The sequence below is a fragment of the Ciconia boyciana genome, chromosome 2 (assembly GCF_034638445.1).
Source record: "Ciconia boyciana chromosome 2, ASM3463844v1, whole genome shotgun sequence".
NCBI classification, from domain to species: Eukaryota; Metazoa; Chordata; class Aves; order Ciconiiformes; family Ciconiidae; genus Ciconia; species Ciconia boyciana.
The window spans coordinates 9,265,685-9,285,594 of NC_132935.1; the positions used below are offsets into that span (position 1 = coordinate 9,265,685).

General features: G+C 37.3%; 1 protein-coding gene across 1 annotated transcript in view; it reads left to right on the forward strand.

Moving 5' to 3' along the window:
* Positions 1-11,103: 11,103 nt before the first annotated feature.
* DNAAF11 (dynein axonemal assembly factor 11) overlaps positions 11,104-19,910 on the forward strand; it is a 30,461-nt gene continuing 21,654 nt past the window's right edge. Inside the window, exons 1-5 of the mRNA XM_072851157.1 lie at positions 11,104-11,186; positions 13,076-13,248; positions 14,191-14,390; positions 15,531-15,722; positions 18,837-18,923. Coding sequence (XP_072707258.1) covers positions 11,171-11,186; positions 13,076-13,248; positions 14,191-14,390; positions 15,531-15,722; positions 18,837-18,923 — 668 coding nt within the window. The 5' untranslated portion in view covers positions 11,104-11,170. The remainder of the gene's footprint in view (positions 11,187-13,075; positions 13,249-14,190; positions 14,391-15,530; positions 15,723-18,836; positions 18,924-19,910) is intronic.

Here is a 19,910-nt window from a genome sequence, read left to right on the forward strand (position 1 = left end):
GTAACTGTTACTGCCATAGAATATAATAATAAGAATAAGAAGAATAATAATAATACCAAACCAAATAATTTAATAGGAAATAAATAGAAAGACATAGGTTCAGATTCTGAGTGTGTATCAGTCAACTGATTTCCACTAGCTAAGACTCTGACCTGCAGCATTTTAACAGCTAAGATTTGTCCATGGACATCAATTTGCTAGGGCTGTAGCACCTTACATGAGTATATACTGATGGAGTGAACACATATTCAAAATGCTTCTGTTGCACTGTAATGATAATGCTATAAAGCTTATTTTTGTCATGACATAGAAATATATTTTATATTGCACTATTTTACACATTTAACAAATAAACTTGTAATGTATTAAAGCGGTAAAGTGAATTTCTTCAGGGAAGGCATGCCAGATGGGACCCTTTTCTTCTTCCTCAACTCCATTCTCTTTGTAATGTGGCTTATTACATTATATCTATGTACATTGCTTCAAGCTAAGAATTCGGGCTTGTGCTACTTAAAACTCTTAGTACATAATTTAATTGAAAAATAGCTGCATGAAAATAATGAACACAATAAGGTCAATGTATGTAAATAAAAAATTTGTGTTTCATTTGAAAAGAAATGAATGCAAAAGTCTCTTGAGAAGTTCTACAACACCGTACCTGCAAGTTACATTAGATTTTGTATATGCATATTGTGTTGATGTGGTACGGGCTGCAAATATTTTGTTGCATGAAGCATATTGTAAGAGCAGCTCATACATAGTCCTCCATGCTGAAAGCATGTATGTATGCGCTGGATTTATGAATTACCATTCTTTCTGTGCATCAGAAAGTTCTTCTGTGTGTAAAATCTAAAATGCTGCTAAAACAAAAAACATTCGGGCTTATCTGAATTTTTATGTGGTGAAAGTGAAGGTCAACAAGGACATTGTTTCTGAAACTGTGTCAGGGTTCAGGAGTTCAATGTATCCCGAGGGCAACAAGACCATCTGGCAGACCTCTCAGCCTTTGAATCGAGTATATTGGAAGTTAGAAACCACAAGGCACAACTTGGAGAGCCATATTGCAGTGATAGTCTCATGTTTTCAGTATCCAAGGGTCTTAGCACAATACCTTGGATACTTAAGGATGGTATATTACACTTTGTCACTATGTCATTACACCCAATAAAATCAAGGTCATGGATTATAAGCCTCATTCTGAAGAGCCTGCAGTTTTAAGAAGGACAAGAAACCGGTGTGATTATCCCACCTCAGCATCTAGCTTTGCCCCGTGTGTGCTAGGCCACCAGGTTAGGACTAGCGTGTTGCAAACGCGTGCTCCAAAGTACTGCTTTCTGACTTCCTGAATAGTTTAGCCCTGAGTCATAAACAAAGCTGTTCTTCACAAAAGGAAAACAAATACACTCTGAGAGCTTTTCAGTCACTGGTATACAGAGGATACCTCTTTTATGCTCATCGCAAGGAGAAGTTACCTGCTCAAACAAGTAGTCCTACAGCTTGACTAAATTTAGCAATTCAGGACCTACATAAATACGCATTATAACAAACTGTGGTTTAAGTCAGGACATATGGGTACAAGAGTTTGGAATGAAGTTGAGCCAGGAAGAAGGGCAGGGTGGGAGGAAGGTGTTTTTAGATTTGTTATTATTTCTCATTACCCTACTCTGTTTAATTGGCAAGAAATTAAATTAATTTCCCCAAGTCGAGTCTGTTTTGCCCATGACGGTAACTGCTGTGTGATCTCCCTGTCCTTATGTTGATCCATGAGCTTTTTGTCATATTTTCTCCTTCTGTCCTGTTGAGGAGGGGGAGTGAGAGAGTGGCTGGGTGGGCACCTGGCAGCCAGCCAAGCTCACCACACCACACCTTAGTATATTGCGATTTAATTAATTGCAGATTTTATATTTCTTTCTTCAGAACTATCATATAGAATCTTTGCAAAAGGGATGAAAAAACCCCATGTTTTTAGCATAATGAAATAACGTAGGTATTTCTGTGCAATACAATGTAGACACAGCATTCAAAATACTGGACACAGCAAGAACAAGATTTTTTTTTCTTCTTCTTGAAATTGATTACCTTGATTACAAGCTATGCTCTCCAGTAAAAAATTAATAGTCCTAGGAAAAGGTGCAGCTATAAAGGTAATTATTTGAAGGGGCCTGCAATTTAATATGAAATAAATGGGTAGGTAGTGGAAGACCTCACCAGTGGCCCTTCTTTAATCTCTGTGGCTCTGTAGAGTGGACGTGGGCCACAAGGTTGTGCTGTCCAACCAGCTGCGTAAACATCCTTGTCCTCAGTGTGAATTTGTTACTTACCCAGTCAGACAGACCTGGACCAGGCCTAGGGAGTTAAACTAATGTGCATTAACTACTTCTGCTCCTTTGTGCCTCATTATCTCCACAAAACTTAGTAGCTTTAACCCAATGACACCTCCTTTCTCCTATCCGCTAAACAGCAATACAATTAGAAAGTTGTAGAGTGGCTGTGGGGAGTTCCATGTATTACATCAGAGGTAAATGACCTAATAAATTCTTTTGATCATTTAAAAAAAAATCCTACAGCCTTATTTAAACTTGTATGTGAATTTCCTGTTAGTAGAAGATGACCTTTAGGTTTGATTAGACCTTTAGGTTAATGAAGACCTGTGTTAGCAAAGAGGTATGAAATACATACTGACTGTCCTGATGTTTCCACTTTGATCCAGTGACAATTGTGCCAGTTCGTGTTCTGTAACTGAAGTTTTGGAATCATTGATGAGAACTGTTACAAGGTTGTGATCAAGGCATGACATGGCAATGAACAGGATACATGAATTTACAAAGAAGAAAATATGGGCTTAAAATCTAAGTATGAAAAAGACTTTATTATCTTGTGATCAAATGTACACTGTGTCAGAATACTTCTCTCACTGCTGATTTGGGCTGAACTCAAACTGGCGGCCCCCAGATCAGGATAAGATGAAGGACTCCATAAAGCTCATTAGTGGTGTCTTGAGATGTGTAGTCCCATTCAGTTTCTTTGAGGTTTAAAGTGCCATAAATTTGCCAGTTGGGAACTTAATCAAGTATGTGAAACAATGCTACATCATTATATTAACTGCAAAACAGAAAATGTCAGAAATGAGAATTTCTGTAGCTGTCTGAGCAGCTTCCTGAGGCCTCTAGCAATAACTCTTCCTCATTAGCTTTGTTAGAAGGTAACTTCACCGCGGGTGAAGTTATAGTACGGTAATGGCAGGAGAGAGTCCGCAGAAACCTGCAGGAAGGCATAATATCCATGTCCACAGCACAACAAAATTCAGGCTGCTGTTTGACCTGATCTATGAGTTAAATATAGTGGTAAGAGATATTTTGAGGTGGTGAATCTCAGGTGGAGAATCTCCCAGGTAAAAGGTGGAGGACAGGAGCATTCCCTGTGAGGAAATATCCTTGAAAGGACCTGGGGGTGCTGGTCAACAGCTGGCTGAATATGAGCCAGCAGTGTGCCCAGGTGGCCAAGAAGGCCAACAGCATCCTGGCTTGTATCAGAAATAGTGTGGCCAGCAGGACTAGGGAAGTGATCGTGCCCCTGTACTCAGCACTGGTGAGGCCGCACCTCGAATACTGTGTTCAGTTTTGGGTCCCCCACTACAAGAGAGACATTGAGGTGCTGGAGCGTGTCCAGAGAAGGGCAACGAAGCTGGTGATGGGTCTGGAGAACAAGTCTGATGAGGAGCGGCTGAGGGAACTGGGGTTGTTTAGCCTGGAGAAAAGGAGGCTGAGGGGAGACCTTATCACTCTCTACAACTACCTGAAAGGAGGTTGTAGCGAGGTGGGGGTCGGTCTCTTCTCCCAAGTGACAAGCCATAGGACAAGAGGAAATGGCCTCAAGTTGCACCAGGGGAGGTTTAGATTGGGTATTAGGAAAAATTTCTTCACCGAAAGGGTTGTCAAGCATTGGAACAGGCTGCCCAGGGAAGTGGTTGAGCCTCCATCCCTGGAGGTATTTAAAAGATGTGTAGATGCGGCACTCAGGGACATGGTTTAGTGGTGGACTTGGCAGTGCTAGGTTAATGGTTGGACTCAATCTTAAGGGTCTTTTCCAACCTAAATGATTCCATGATTCTATGAATCCATGGGAACAGGCTGCTTCCATAGACAACAGAAAACATGCTTTCAGCCCAAAATGCCTTAGGCAAACTAGTTGATGAATACACAGGAGGAGGACAAAAGTATCATACAAAGGATAGACGAAAGATATATGCCTGAGGAAGAGGCATTTCATATGTGATTGCCCAGCCACAGAAAGGAGTCAGGAGCAGCCAGAGTAGTAGAAATCTTACTTCTGGATTATACAAAAGCCATTTTGCTTCTTGGGCGGGCACACAGGCGCTTCTGGCTGCTCTGGCGAAAGGACACGTCCAAGTGGGTCCAGAAAAAGCACAAAACCTGACTGAACGCCAGGCGGTGAAGGCCCGGGGCGCGGGGGGTGGGGGAGGAGCAGCCGCCCACAGCAGCGCCCGCAGCCCCCGCGCCCGCGGCCTCCCGCCCGGCCCCGTTGCCATGGCAGCGCGGCGGCGTCCTGTAATGGCGGCGGCGGCGGCGGCGGGAAGCTGAGAGCGGCCATGGTGCGGAGTGAGTGTCGTCGAGAGCCCCTTTCCTCCCCCCCCCGGGGCCCTTTCCTCCTCCGCAGTACGTGCCCGCTCCCTGGCCACCATGTTGCCTCTCCCCACACTTGCCCCCCTTCCCCGCCATCCCCATACTCACCTGGCAGCCCCTCTCCCCTCCTGCCTCCCTTGCTCTCCTCACCCTGCTTGACTATCTGGTCTCCCTACTCCCTGGTAATAACAACCCGGTTTTTTTCATCAAGCACAGCACAGGGGTGCACTTGCCTCCCAAAACAGCCCTGGAGAGGCCCAGCAGCGGGGTGGCCCAGGCAGGGACCCCTCTGTGTGTGGGGCAGCCCCCTGCAAGGGGAGATGCTTGACAGGATGGCTTGTGTCTGGGCCTAGAGCTGTCAGTGCTGTCTTTTCCCTGCAGTTATAAATTTTCAACACCACACAGTAATTTATTTTTTTTTAGGTAGAAAAAGCCAATGCAGACACTTTATCAGAGATGTAAAAAACCCCTGAACAAGGTTAAAATACACCATATATTAGTTATGAATCCATAAACTTTTAGAAGTAAAGCAGTATGATCTAAAAGACTGTGTGCTCATACATATCACTCAGGAAAAAAGCTGCTGAGGAATTCCCTTCCTCTGAGATTTTCCCTGTAATCTGCTTTGACTGTGTACCGTCACTGGACTGCCAGTCCCTTGCTGGGCTAAAAGAGTGCTTTGGAAAGGAACTCCACCTCTCTGCATGAAGCAGGCAGATGCCCGCTTTGATCAGGCACCGCCTGAAGGAGGATGGCTTCATCTTCTGAACAGCGTGGCATGAATTTGAGTCTTAAAATAATGGTTGCATACTTCACTTTCCTGAAATGCAGGTTCCCCTGCTGTTTCTTGATATTCCTGCAGCTGTCCACTTGCTTATTCTTTCAAATTTGTTAATGCTTTCCTTCATATCTGCTCCTTTTTGAGTAAAACATGTCATTTTTGGAAGCCCAGCTGTAAGATCTTCAAGATCTGTTGTTATGTCCAGTTGATTAATGCCATCCCTTACTTCCTCCTGTGTTCATGGGGACATGGGAGTAGCTGTGATCTCTCAGGTCACTGGTCCATTCTCCTGTTACTGCACACAACATCAGATAATGTCGTTAATGAACTCGTCAGTGAGAAGTAATGTTACAATGTGTTTTGTCAATGTCCTGGGAAAGCTTTTATTTAAAATTTGTTGTTTTCTCTTTCAAGTTTGTTTCCCTCATTCCTCTTAAATGAACTATATAGCATACAAAATGTCAAATATTCACTCAGTTCCCTACAGCAGGTCCCCAAAATAGGTCTCTAAAGCTCCGCTGTAGCTTCTATTGGGAATGATTGTCTCTGCTTTGCAAACCATCTGGTCATGAAAGTGGAGGTTTTTGTATAATCACTGCAACAATCACTTCAATTTTCTTTTCATCAGCAAAGGGAAATCTGACTGTAATAAAATTGTCCGGAATAGTTTGTATGACTTCTTTTTGTATAAAGAGTATAGAGCACAATATCTCCAATGTGTATGTATGCAGATTGTGGAATATTGTTGTTTTCTTGCTCCAAAATACCTCTTTGCACTGGAAATACTGGCACTGAAAGATCTGCCACCAAACACCTTAGTAAGCAGGCCATTTTTTTTTAAATTTCCAGCAGGTTTGCCAAATGACTTATTAGAAATGCCAATGTTTTTTGTATTTTCTGTGGAGACTAAAATATTTAGTCATTATTATTGTCATTTTTTTCTGTTTTCTCTATTAATTTCCTCAGGTTTAATCAATGGGCTGTTGAAGGGAAGATGGTTGTTCAGATGCAGCAAACCTGCCCAACACAATTAAAAAAGAAAAAGACAGTTACCTTTCCCAATATGCTCTATGTGCAGACAGGGTCCCCTCTTACGTCAATATCGGTGTTGCCTTTATATAATTCTGTAAATCATGTCAGATGAAACTCTGTTGAACAGAAGGGAGATTTAACCTTGGTCATCTGTAAATAATATAATATACGCAAACCAGTGTCACCTCTTTCCCAAAGGCTGTAGATAGAGGAGCTGCACTGACACGTGTGAGTTTGGGCTGTATTGGTACGTAGTTTACCCGGCTTGTAGCAGACCAGTCTGGGTGAATGTATGCAGCCATTCCAGGACCACTAATAAAACTGGATGATTTCACAAAACTTCCCTGAGAAAAAGAAGCAATGAAATAATACTTTTAATTAATGCATGGTAGGAACAATTATTCTCACATATTCTTGTATATTCTTTCTTTTAACTTTTTTTTTTTCAGTCTTTTTGAAAGACTTGCTAGTCTGTTTTCAGCATTAACAATCATGAAAATACCTATGCTAATTTGATAAAACCCTTGTTTTTTAATCAGTACTTCACTGTAGTTCCCTGCTTGTCAAGGAGAGGAAAATACTAGTGCTTTTTTGGTGCAGTGGGCTGGAAACAAAGTAATAACATCTAGCTGAAGAGCGAGCACTGGTTCTCATAGAATTTCTTTACCTTCATCACACAGAGCCTTTTCACTGTTTGAAAGATTGCCTGGCATTAAATATCACTATGTGAAAACTCCGAACCCAGGTCTCTGGTGTCTTTTGGCCACTGAAACTGCTTTGCTGGAGCAGGCCCCATACTAGCTACTATGAAGAAAATTAACTCTACCCCAGCCAAAACCAGCACACTGCTAATGAGCTGGTAGTGCTTAAGAAATACCCAGGATTAAATTTCATTCTAACATAAACATTTATAAGCATTAATTAGTTATGGCTTTTCCTCGAGCACTGAAAAAAAAAAAAATATCTGCCCACTTTCAGCATTCATCCTGCTTATTTCTGTGCGCACTGAGCTGGCGGGAGGTTATGATGTAGCTAGTTCAGTTTTTGTGAACATCTGGCATCAGGAAATAAAAGAGCATAAAACACTCCGTTGCTTGTCTACATGAATCCATCTCCAACCCAAGCTATGCTGAAAATAATGGACACTGGATTAATTTCTGCAAGGGTTGTATCACACTCTTACGGAGGAGTCAGCAGTTTTCATATGGATTGTTCTAAATATTACAGGCGACGTGAGTGTGTTTAAAGAATGATGTTTACTGTGGCAGAGTGGGCTGAAGTTACTTGTCATTTGATGCCTTTTCTAGCAGATTTTATTTTTGTTGGTGTTCCTACGTGCCATCTATTTGGTATGGTAGAACAAAAGATTTTAATGATTTTATAAGTTGTTCATAAGTCAGATGGCAGAAAATGACTAAAGGGAGATATGACATCTAATGTTTCTTTCAGTCACTGAAGATCTTGTTAGAAGACGTGCAGAACATAACAACTGTGAAATTTTTTCTCTGGAAGAAATCTCTTTACATCAGCAGGAAATAGAAAAACTAGAGTATCTTGACAAATGGTGTCGAGATTTAAAAATTCTCTATCTTCAGAATAATCTAATTCCAAAAATTGGTAAGTGTTTTCTGGATATGTTTCTTTTTAAATGGATTTACATGCATAATTTTGAAATCAGAAGAAAATATCTGTTGTGTTATACTTTAAGGGAATGTAGAGTGAGTAACTACAGAAAAGTTCTTTGTGGATCTGCTCCTACAAGGTTTCCTTTCCCTGTCTCCTTAATAAATTTCTAAAAAACTCAGAAATTTGCAAGAGAAATTTTAAATGAAAAGGATAGTACTGAGATACAAGTCACTAGAATATGAGTGTGGAACACCTTTTATTGATTAAAATATCATAAATCAAGATATAACTTAAATATCCTGTCTGTGGCAAACAGAGAGACAAATAAATTAGCATGTACTGTGGACTGTACATAGGACTAGCTCTCTTCAGGCTCATTTTTAAATTCAGGTTTTGTACAAATGGTATTTTTTGTTAACATTGAAATAATTTTCATTCAGACAAAATACTTTCTTTTGTGCATAAAGACAACTTTTTACAGCGAAGTCTCCATGATCTTCCTGCACCAGAGGAGAAGGTATAATTTCATGTGGTCTGTGTTTTGTGGTACAGGTTCACATGTTTGCTAGGCTCTTTACAGAAAGATACGACATCAGGCCTTGGGCTGGAAAAGCTTAGACTCTACAGATGGTGTGGAGATGAAGAATGAAAAGTCAGAAGTGCTCAGGAATTATATTAGCATATTTCTTTGAAGTTCCTTAAGAGGAAGAAAAAAAATATCTAGTTTTAGGGTGAAATTCTGTGCTCAGGACTTGTGGGCAAAGGCTATAAATCCTCTGGAGAGGCTCATCAGGAAACTCCTAGGGAGTGTCTGTACTGATAACATCTGCATTTCTGAGAGTGAAAGAATCTTCTCCCAGAGAGAATAAGGTTTTTGAAACTGCTGTATGCTGCTGTGCCCCTTCAAAAATGGGACTGAAATAAGTTGTTTTTCTTTCTGTTACTGTGTCCTTAATAAGGCACAAGACTTCATCTTGTTCTTTTGTCAACACTCATACCTCCTTTAGGTTAGTTCAGTATATCATATTACTGTATTATTGCTTTTTGGACACAAGATTTTTTCAGGAATCTCATTTTTGAGACATTCAATTTTTATCTTAACTTAATCTAACTGTAGGAGTTGGAAAAGTATCCAACTTCCTACTTCAGATATTCTTGTATAATGTAGCAGCTTTCCAAGATAATGCCTTAGTAACAAACGAAAAAAAAAAAAGAAAAAAAGCACTATATAAGTAGTGACCAAAAGGGTTGACAATAGTGGTTGTGTTACAAAGTACTGAATTTGAGAAGTAATTCTTCCCAGTGGATACCAACATGTCCACGCGGAGCACACAGCAGTTCCAAGTACACTTCAAATTATCATAGCTGGATGGTTTATATTGACTCTATTGGGATGTGTCTTTTCTCCTCTTAAAGAAAACCTTTATGCAGCCCTCAAGATCAGACTTGCCTACTAATCAGATAGCAAGTTGTAAGGCATCCACTGTATGGATAAGTCCTGGTTCTTTTCTTTTCTATAAATGGAAAAAAACCCACAAGATGCCATTGGCTTCAACACTTGTCTTTCTCACATCTTCATGTGCACAGACACAGCCGTTACAGAAATACCGTAAGAAAAATGAACAGCCAACCTAAGCTGCACAAGTTCTTGCTGAGAAATTAATTTCATCATCTGTTTGTGAATTATGAAGAAAATATCTCTCCAAGGTTTTAGTAAACTAAGTGGTAGGATTCATGTCACCAAACTTTTAGTATAGTCATCTAAGACTACTACTAAGACTGCCTTTATAACTAGTGATGAAGAAGAGGCATATTTTTGAGCATGATTTTGTCCGCTGGTTCTAGACAGCCAATTTAAGACAAATTGCACCTTGAAGAGCCAATTTCTCTTTGTTGATTATAGAAGAGCCTAGACAACTAACTCAGCTGTAGACATGATCTTTGTTGGTTGGATGAAGCTCCCTCTGCTTGAATTTCTTTGTTTGTCTCGGCAGGGACAGTTTGTACTGCAGTTAATCAGTGCGGCTTGTGAATTAGAGTTTGAGGTAAACTTTATGACTTCACTGGGTAGGTTTTCCAGTCAGATCTTCAAAACATCTGGTGACTGGGGAGAAATTGGTGAACTGTGACACAAGTTATACTGTGTATATTGTCTCAGATTTATGTCTCTGACCTGTGTGTCATGTATCTCATTTACATTTTTCAGACTTTTTTGGGACTGATGAAGATTGTTGCTACCCTATTCCCTCTTTACCCCCTTTGTGTATTCAAAGGAGGAAATGATAGCCATTCTGACACAACCCCACATATTGTGAACCTGGTAATTTCAGTAGTTCATGGTGAAAATAATACGGGTTAGATTCCAGATTAGGAGGGGGTGTGTGTGTGTGTGACTTTGTTTTGTTCATAATGAAGCCATATAAATCCTTATTTGCAAAATTTTTGAAAAGGGAGGAGAGGAAGGTTCTTGTATTAACCCTGTAGATAAAAGATCTTTAAAAATTAAATATATATTAAAGAAGACAATCTTTTCTATATAAATGAGTGTAAAATTCTAATTTTATAAGCTTCACTAAGTATGGCCTGATCCTTTCTGAATTTCATGACAAATGGAATGTTTCAAGTTTTTTGGCCAGTCCTCTTGCATTATATACATGTTTTAGGGATTTGTGATAAAAAATGTGTTTAAAACCTTCCTTATTTCTTTTTACTTTTTTATTTTAATTTGTGTTTTCAGACAACATTTTTAGGTTTGTCTTTTTATTAATATTAAAATATTAATGTCCAGTAATCTGATACACATTCTGATTCGTCCTTCCTATTTTTCTGCTTTATTGTTTCTTTGAAGTAAAGTGAGCAATTAAAATGATAATTCCCTTTCCAGTGAAGAAAACTGAAATAACAGATCTATGTTTTGTTACAGAAAATGTGGGCAAACTAAAGAAGCTGGAATATTTAAATATAGCTTTGAACAACATTGAAAGAATTGAAAATCTGGAAGGTCAGATTTTAAACAAACCATTTTGCCTTTTCATATTGAAACACTTAAGTTGTGACTTAGTGTAAAAGAGGGTGGAAGCCATGAAGTATGTCCACCAGTAAAGGTACTTTGTTCATACTCAGAAAGAGCCTTTTTGTGTGCAGCATTTCAAAAATGCTTCTTTGTAGCAAGTGCTTCCTATTGCTGCAGTTTTGTTGTTGAACTTTCTTAAATGTATTTTAACTCACTTTTTGCATACTCTCTCACCAGTGTTGCCAGCTATGATAACTCTATTCTTTAATAGTTTACAAAGTGGGAATCCAAATTTTTCATGAAATTTGTATTTCCCCAAAAGATAGGATCATTTGTTATGCAGGTTAGCTGGAGCAATGTGATTTTTTATTTTAATGCTATGCAGGCTGTAAAAAGTCTCTCTTGTGTAATGTTTCAGCAGTCATCTTCACTTTAGCAACCAAATGTCACACTCAAGAAGGTTCTGCTCTGTGTACAGGTTGCATTGGCAGTCTGAGGTATTTTTAAAGAGTTTTTCAGATGATTCTTTTCTCAGCATGAAGTCCTGTCTGTTTTATCTGTGTTTAATCCTTTATCCTGTCACTACAATTGCATGTGCAAAGATCTAGCATTTTCCAAGACCAAAATCTAAGACTTACTTAGAGCCACCTATAAGCACATTCCATATTACTTGAACAATTTCTGACTTGATTTCTTTCTCTTTCTTCATTCTGATTAGGCCAGTTGCTGAATCTTTAAAATGTCCACATTGACAAGGGAACAATAAAAAAAAAGCTGGGATATTTTTGTGTTTGGTTTGGGTTTTTTGTGTTTTTTTTTTTTTTAAGTCTACAAGCTGATTCAAGAAGATGGCTTAAATCAAATAAAAAAAAAAGGCAAACAGAGTAAACACAAATTTGTAGAAGTTGAAGAAATAGGTAGCACATTACATATTTGGCAATTTATTGAGAAACTTGCATCTGTTTTCATGCCAGTAAATTTTAATTTCCTCTATCAAGCTGCATTATTTATTAGTGTGATTTGTCATTTACTTAGGAGTCAGAACATTTGGGAGTGAGCCTTGCAAAAATTTGGGTTATTTAAATCCCATAATAAATCATCTTGATTTGTTTATTTTCTTTCAGCTCCATTATGCATAAAATACTTGCCAAATAGACCTGCAAAGGAAAAGAAGTGATTACAGTGATGAGCACCGAAGCTGAGCTTGCTCTTAGCTAAACTTTTTTACTCTTAGAGTCAAGGTTATGATTCATGGACAGATTATGATAAAAGGAGAGGCTGATAAATTTTGGATCGAGATTTTCCAGAGCATTTTGTTAGTTAATTTAGAGTTTCTGCTTATAATGAATTGGTTTGGTTAACAAATAACATTTTCTCACTGTTATTTGCAATTTAACCAAGGATAGAGTATTCACGATAGCTGAGTCCATAGAGTGGAAAACCTCATCTTGACTTGGAGTGAATTTTTAGAAAACCTTATCTTTACACTTGAATAATGTTAGCCAAGATTAACAGTACACAGAAATTAAATCCATAATTGATCCTGTTCTCCTGAAGCAGTTAGATGCTCTTTCAGCCATATGGTGAAGACTCAGTTGAGGAGGGGTACCAAGGCAATCAGACTGTTAAAACTGAAGTCCAGGTTATCTGGAAATGAAACATTTAACAGCTCAGCTAGTATACAAGCACTGACCACAAAGTTTTGATAGTGATAAAACCGATAATAAGTTTTGATAGTTTGTATTTTATTGAAATTTTTTTTCTTTCTATAAATATTGTGACCTCATAAACTTAAGCTGTGAGTCACCCTTTCACTTGTGACTTGGAAAAGATGTATCCTGATAGGATGAAATTATTATACAGACAACAAATGCAGACAGTTTTATATCCAAGTGTGTGCACATGTGTGTGCATTTGTGTGTGTGTGTATGTCGTGTACATTTATGTTATGGACAAATTGAATTAAGGTTTTTTTAACAGGCTGTGAAGAACTGCAAAAACTTGACCTGACAGCAAATTTTATTGGTGAACTCTCCAGTATTGAAGCCCTAAAATATAATATACATTTGAAGGAACTGTTTCTAGTGGGTAACCCATGTACTGAATTTGAAGGTTATAGACAATTTGTGGTGGCAACTCTTCATCAATTAAAAGTAAGTTTTTTAAAATTAAGTTTATATCCAAATCAACAACCAGCACTGTTGACTGAACATCCCAAACAAAAGAAATGCCTGTGGTAGGAAAACTAGGAGCATTTTTCTTACTGTCCACAGGAAATTAAATTATATTCTGAAGAATAAGTAAATAAAGTGATAATAACTTGGTTCTATTTTGACTAAACCACATGCATTTGTTAACTTTTCTGTCATTTTCACTGGAGATCCTTAAACAAAGTTCTGAAAAAATAAATACACTGTACCATTCTGGCTTTTTTTCTCATTTGTTTTTGTAAATACAATGCATTTTTAAATTATTTTCATGATTGCAGATAGTTATCAGGTTGTTGGTACCATACCAACAATATGTACCAAGCCAACAGTCTAAGGCAGTAGAAAGATAGAAATTAATGTAAAAATGCACTATTTGGCGTCGATTGTAAATAGATACTTTGAGATTGAGGTTTTGTGCAATGACGTACTGATGTGATGATTTCCTGCCATGGAAACAGGCAGTCCCAGTCCTGAAATATGCTCCCACAGATTTCCCTTGGAGAAGCACAGACACTTACTTAACTTATTAAGAGTAGATTCATCTCACTTAGTTGGCAATAAACTAACACATCAAAAGAAATAATTTTGTCATAGTTTCAGAAATGGCTGAAGTGACTCTCTCTACTACATAGTCTAATAAGACCAACTGAAATTCCTGGAAAATGCAAAAAGGAGCTCTTAGACACACAAAACCATTTCAACTTTTTATTAATTCTTTTTAATATAGTATAATTTACATAGTGCTATGGAAGTTTGAAAGGTGTATTGTTAATTTCATACAGAAAGTAATCTATCAAAATTAACCTACCGTTTAATGGATTTATTGGTTTGTATATGTTTAAAATTTCTCGCATATCTATACTGATTTTTTTTCCCTTTGGGAAGTGTTTGGATAGTAAAGAAATAGAACGTTCAGAGAGGATTCAAGCACTTCAAAACTATTCAGAAGTGAAACAGAAAATCAGAGAACAGGAACAAGCTTACCTTCTCAAAAGGGCCAGAGAAAAAGAAGAGGCTCAAAGAAGGATTCAAGAAAGAAAGGACAAGAAACAAAACCAAATGGAATCTAAGCTTGGATTTGACAGGTAACAGTAAGCAACAACAGTTTGTGAGTAAACATCATTCTTCTCTTTCTTCATTAAGAATTTTGTTTTTCCTCATTAAATAGTTTATATAATTCCACTTAAACCTTTTAGTTTGTCTTTGTTGTTGATTCTAGTGGAATTATTTCTCCTCATGCATGTTATCTCTAATGAAAAATGTAATTAATTACAAACATAATTAATTACTGACCTGTGGACAGTACAATAGAATTTTTGTCCCAAAACTCCAAGCTAAATTGTCTGGGTGCCAAAATAGTGTAATTGATAGCTTCTTTCAGGAGAACAGCTGGATGTTGTTATTTAAGGTAATGCAGGGGTTCCAGAGAAAGCAGCTGTTCACCTATAATTTCTTTTGCTTTACAGTTATTAGATATGAAGATTGAAACAGAATATTGCAGATCTTTTGAGATGTAAAAGGCTATGGAATGTTGATTTCTACACTTCTTCCACCTAATATCACTCAGATTACCTATATAGGAGAAGGATTTTTGTCTGGGGTCATCTTCCACTGCAGTTACCATCCATCTTATTTTTAATCTAATAGAGACTAAGTTCCATGGAGTTGGCTATGGAACTTTGTCCTCATAGATCACAGCTGTATCACAAATTCAGTTTTCTCTCTATATTGATAGAGAATTTCTGAAGATTACAGAGGCTTAGGGCTAGGGGAAAAATGATTCAGGTTCTAAGATGGCACTTGAGGAGATGCCTAAGTAAAATGTTGCTACCCTATACATTTCTAATCTGCTGCTGCCTGATATGAGGGATACTTAAACATCACCCAGACTAAAGGTTTTCTTTAACCTGAAAGTTGTGAGGGTATCTGAAAATTCTGCTCCTGAAATTAAATCTGTTGAACTATCTATCAGGGTTTTCAGAGGGTTAGGCATAAGCATAGTATCACTTCTTAGTTAAGTAAATGAAAAACATTATATCGAAATATATTTTGTTGATTGATGAAAGAAGCAGAGCAGAGAACATTGTCCAAATCTATAAGATACTGTTCTTGGTAGGAATTAGAGAGTTATTAGTATTGGGTTAAAAAGATATTATTGCAAGAATTCATTAGCAAGTACTCTTCCTTCATTTCATTGGAATAATATTCCATGTGATCTTGTGTAGCCCAGACTCCGTACAGAACAAAGAAAACCATCAGGCAGAAGGAGACAGAGAACAAGAAACATGGAGAACAGTTGAAGATGATGAAGAAGAAGACAGAAGATTTTGGGATGAGCCTACACCATATACTCCAGAATCTAGATTAGAAACTCACAGATATCTTGAAGAAAAACGGAGAGCTAAAGACAATATAAGGTATGTTTTTGTTTTAATATATTCTATGAATTGAGGAAGGGAAAATTTTCAAAGTCACAGAGTAGAGGTAGGCAACTGCCTCACATTAAATATTACTGAGAACTGGCAGCTTAAATCCCTGTTGCCTGTGCAAATATGCTTATAAAATCTAAATAAAATATTCAGATTGTTCATTTTGGTTTGTTTCATTTTGTGAAATTTATTTATGATACCCTTTATCTTATTTTTCCTCAAATAGAGTTTTAAAATATAATTTCTCTTTTCAACTCTGTTTAATGGACTTTAGAAGTTCCACTTTTCTGTCAGTTAACATGTTTCGTGTAGTTCTTGATAACGGCATTTTTCCAGAGTGCAGGTTGCATTATATAAATGCCTTTCAGGCCATGCTACAAAATTTTTGCACAAGTGGCATTTCAGGCACCTTTTCTATGTGACTTAGAAATTTGTTCACATACTTTATCAAAGATATTTGTCCTGACTAATAAGATTCTTCATGTTATCTATGCTGTTTGGCATGGTGAATCTGAAGATGTCTGGTCCCTGAAAAGCCTTTAAAACTTTCTAAAATTGCCACTGGTTTTGCTGACTGTGGAAAATTAATGCAGATACTAGGAAAAAAAGTTATTTTATTGCTGCTGGCTTATCAGTTCCACAAACATTGTAAGCAATGTCCTTTTTTTCCTTTTTTTTTTTTTCTTTTGCTTATATAACAGCATTTGTGCCAGAGATTTTTCTAGCTGTTCTTTTTAAGGGCATGCTTTTTAAAAGATTTATCAAGCCTAAGTATTGAAAAAGTCAGTCCTAGGGAACTCTCCAAAAAATATGGAAATGTGCATAACTTGTTGCTATTATTAATTCAAGGTCTAGCACTTTCCCAGCACTACTGTGAAACCCAGATTCTAGCTAGTTAGAATTTTTCTGTGTTTGGGGATGCCTTGCTCTAGTCAAAAGCAAATGCGTTCCAAATGCTTCCCTCTAAATATTCAAGGAGAGCCCAAATAGCATTACAATAAAGATAGAATAATTCCTTTCCAGATTTTTCTAAATTTCCAAAGCATTTGAAGGATTTAAAAGTCCTTTCATGGTTCATTTTGTTTTGGTGGTGAGATTTTTGTTAGGTAGCATGAGAAAGGTGAGAACAGAAAAGTGCCCCTGACAACTTCAAATCATCCTTGCTAGTGGACAGGAGCTGAAATGTAACTTTAATGTAGGTTACTCAGCATGAAAGGATGTTTATTTCAGTATAAAATTGACATGAACACAATCAGACCAATGCTAAATTTAAACCTATTTATGACATACTAGCACACGTTAAATTTGCCAGCTGGGGTATAGTTGGACAGTTGATAATAAACTGAGCACCTTTGGCTATTGCCAAATGAGTGAATACTTGCAGTTTCATTCAAAGAAAATTCAGACAAGTGTAAAATCAGTTGCAGGTGAAAGGTGCACAGGATCTCATTTAGCTGCTCATTGCCAGAACAAGGCCTTTCAGCTCATCTCAGCACAAGGTTAAACAAGTTATCTTAAACTCTAAGGACTATGACATGACTGAATTTGCCTTAAAATGGTTCGCATGAGCAGACAGATTTCATCTACAAACAGGTTATTAACAGCTGAGAGGTGGTAGGATATAATTTCCTGAAGCATTTCTGAGAACTGCACCTTTAGAACAGAGTGGTGGTTCATTCACTTTGCATTTAAATGTCAAGAGTAGGGATTCAGGTGTAGAAACCGCTAGCCCACAAATCCCACATTAAAGCTCTGATTTATAGTATAGAATAGTATTTAACACATGGATAGTTGTGAATCTCTTAAACAGAAGTTGGTTTTATGTAGTTATTCCAGTAGCTCCACTTGAATGTTTTTACTTCTTCTTCAAATCCATGGTATTTATAGACCAAACCTTTTTTTATGCTTTTTTTCCTCAAGGTGGTCTAAATCTTACATACTTTATTTCCCTCATTAGTGATTTAACTTTAGTGTTCTCTTAATCTTGAACTTATAGTAAGAAATTGGTTTGGGAACACAAAAAGCAATGTATTGCTGTTGCTTTTTTGAGAAATGAGGTTTTTTTATATGCCAGCTGAAGTAGCCATGCACACTATATTGACCAACTGAAGAGTGGATTAATGCATTGACCAGCTGAAGAGTGGGTTAATGCAAAGCAACGCTTACAGTGTTGTATTTTTAAAGAAAACATAGCCATTTTTTACCTAGGTGCAAGCAAATTTTTCTTTTTCATGTTACTAAGAACCCTTACTCTTCCTCTCCTTGCTCATGATCTATGCATTTATACAGGAAAATACCAGTACTATAATGCTTAATGATCTTACAGTGATCTGCTTTGTTTTGACAGATAAATTTAAGGTAGCTTTTTTATTGCACTAACTGAAAGTCAGATATAGTTTAATTGCTGATGGCTGGACATGGATAGTGAAGACTAAAATCTCCATCAGTAATATGTATTGTATTTTTGAAGGAAGAACACAACAAAAAATGTAATAGATACATCAACAAATAATCTATATGTATGCACTTGAGTCATACTCTATCCTGTTTGGTGCTGCTTGTAATCTTTTGACCATTAAAATTCTTTTTACTAGTGCAGAATAGTGACTGATAGACATGCTATTTAGAGATATGCCAAACATTTGTTCAGTAGACATAATTAAGCTGGCATGAATAAAAAATTTCTTTAGAATTGCTTGCACATACATCAAATCAGTTAACAGTAATGATACCTCATGATTAGTATGACCATTCGTAACTAGAAATATGTCCCATTTCATATGTTTAAGCAATCCACTGATTTCTTAAGATATACCAGATAAATTTGGTATATTACTGTTTGATAATGGACATTGTGATATGCAGAAGTTATGATTAATATAAGACGTGATATTACAAAGCATTTGTTCATCTTTAGATGATGCTTTTAATGTGCAATTGGACATTTGATATAACCGGTTTTGTTGCTGAAATAAGTTGTGTCCTTAACATCAAATACCAGATAATTCTTACTTCTTGCCATCCTCTTCTTTCTTGCTTGCTATTAAACATAAAATACAAGAATGTGAAATTATAAACCATTTTTCTTTCTGTTTTGTTAAGGGAATCAAAAAAGAGAGAGAAGCCTCTTCGGACATTGGTCACTGCAGATGGAAAAGTTCTGAATGTGAACGTGCCTAAGTACGTAAGGTTAGAACGTTAAACAGGCTCACCTCTTTATAGTTGATTTGGGCAACTATCTCAAGATATGTGACAAAATAAGAGGGCTGACAAATTCTTGTTGCCGTATTTTATTCCTGGTGGGGAAACTGACTTCTAAAATTATATTCTGATGCTGGAAAAAGAGTTTTCAGTGAGTGAAGTGTTGAAGGTTGTTTAATTTAACAACTTGGTCTTTGATGATTGAAGAACTTGTTTTTCTGTAAAAGATAAAAGACATTTTACTCTTTTCCCTTCTGTAGTAAAGCTCTCTTTCTTTGAGCATCTTGCCAATAGTGGAAAAAGTTTAACTGGTTTGACTATTGAAGATAAATGTGTACGAGTAGCCACCTTGAATGTGGAAAAAATATGTCAGAGTAATATTTCTGGACAAAATCATTCTGTCCCCGATGACAGATGTAAAACTGGCAGAATTGGGAAGGATATGTAATTCACTTCTATGGCGTGAGGTCCTGTGACACCAAATGAGGTCTCTAGCAACAGAGGCTGGTGATATGGGGTCTCTAGCAACAGAGGCTGGTGATATGGAGAAGTCTCTTGTATTTTATCGTTGACAAAGGCACCTGGGTATTCAAGTGTTTTGGACTGAGTTTCCAGGGATATCACCATGTGTTACCCTTGGTTTCACTTGAACCAAGCCTTCCTTTTCTAAGGGAAAACAGGAGACCAAGAGTGCAAATATTGTTTCCTTATAAACAGCTCCCCAAAGAGCCTCCTACAGGAGACTGTGATCAAAAAGTGGCCTACAAAGGGCCACTTACCTGTCTGCTGTCCTCTGAACAAGTTTTTCCATCTTAAGACTGATTTAGCTGCGAAATCAAAGCTAAGAACATGCTTATCATTAGCATGAAGAATGCTTTCTAAATCTTGGAAATTTATAAATCCATGCAAATTCAAGGAATTTGAAAACCTACATTATAGGATCAGTGCATAATTTTCAGTGGTATAGGGAAAATT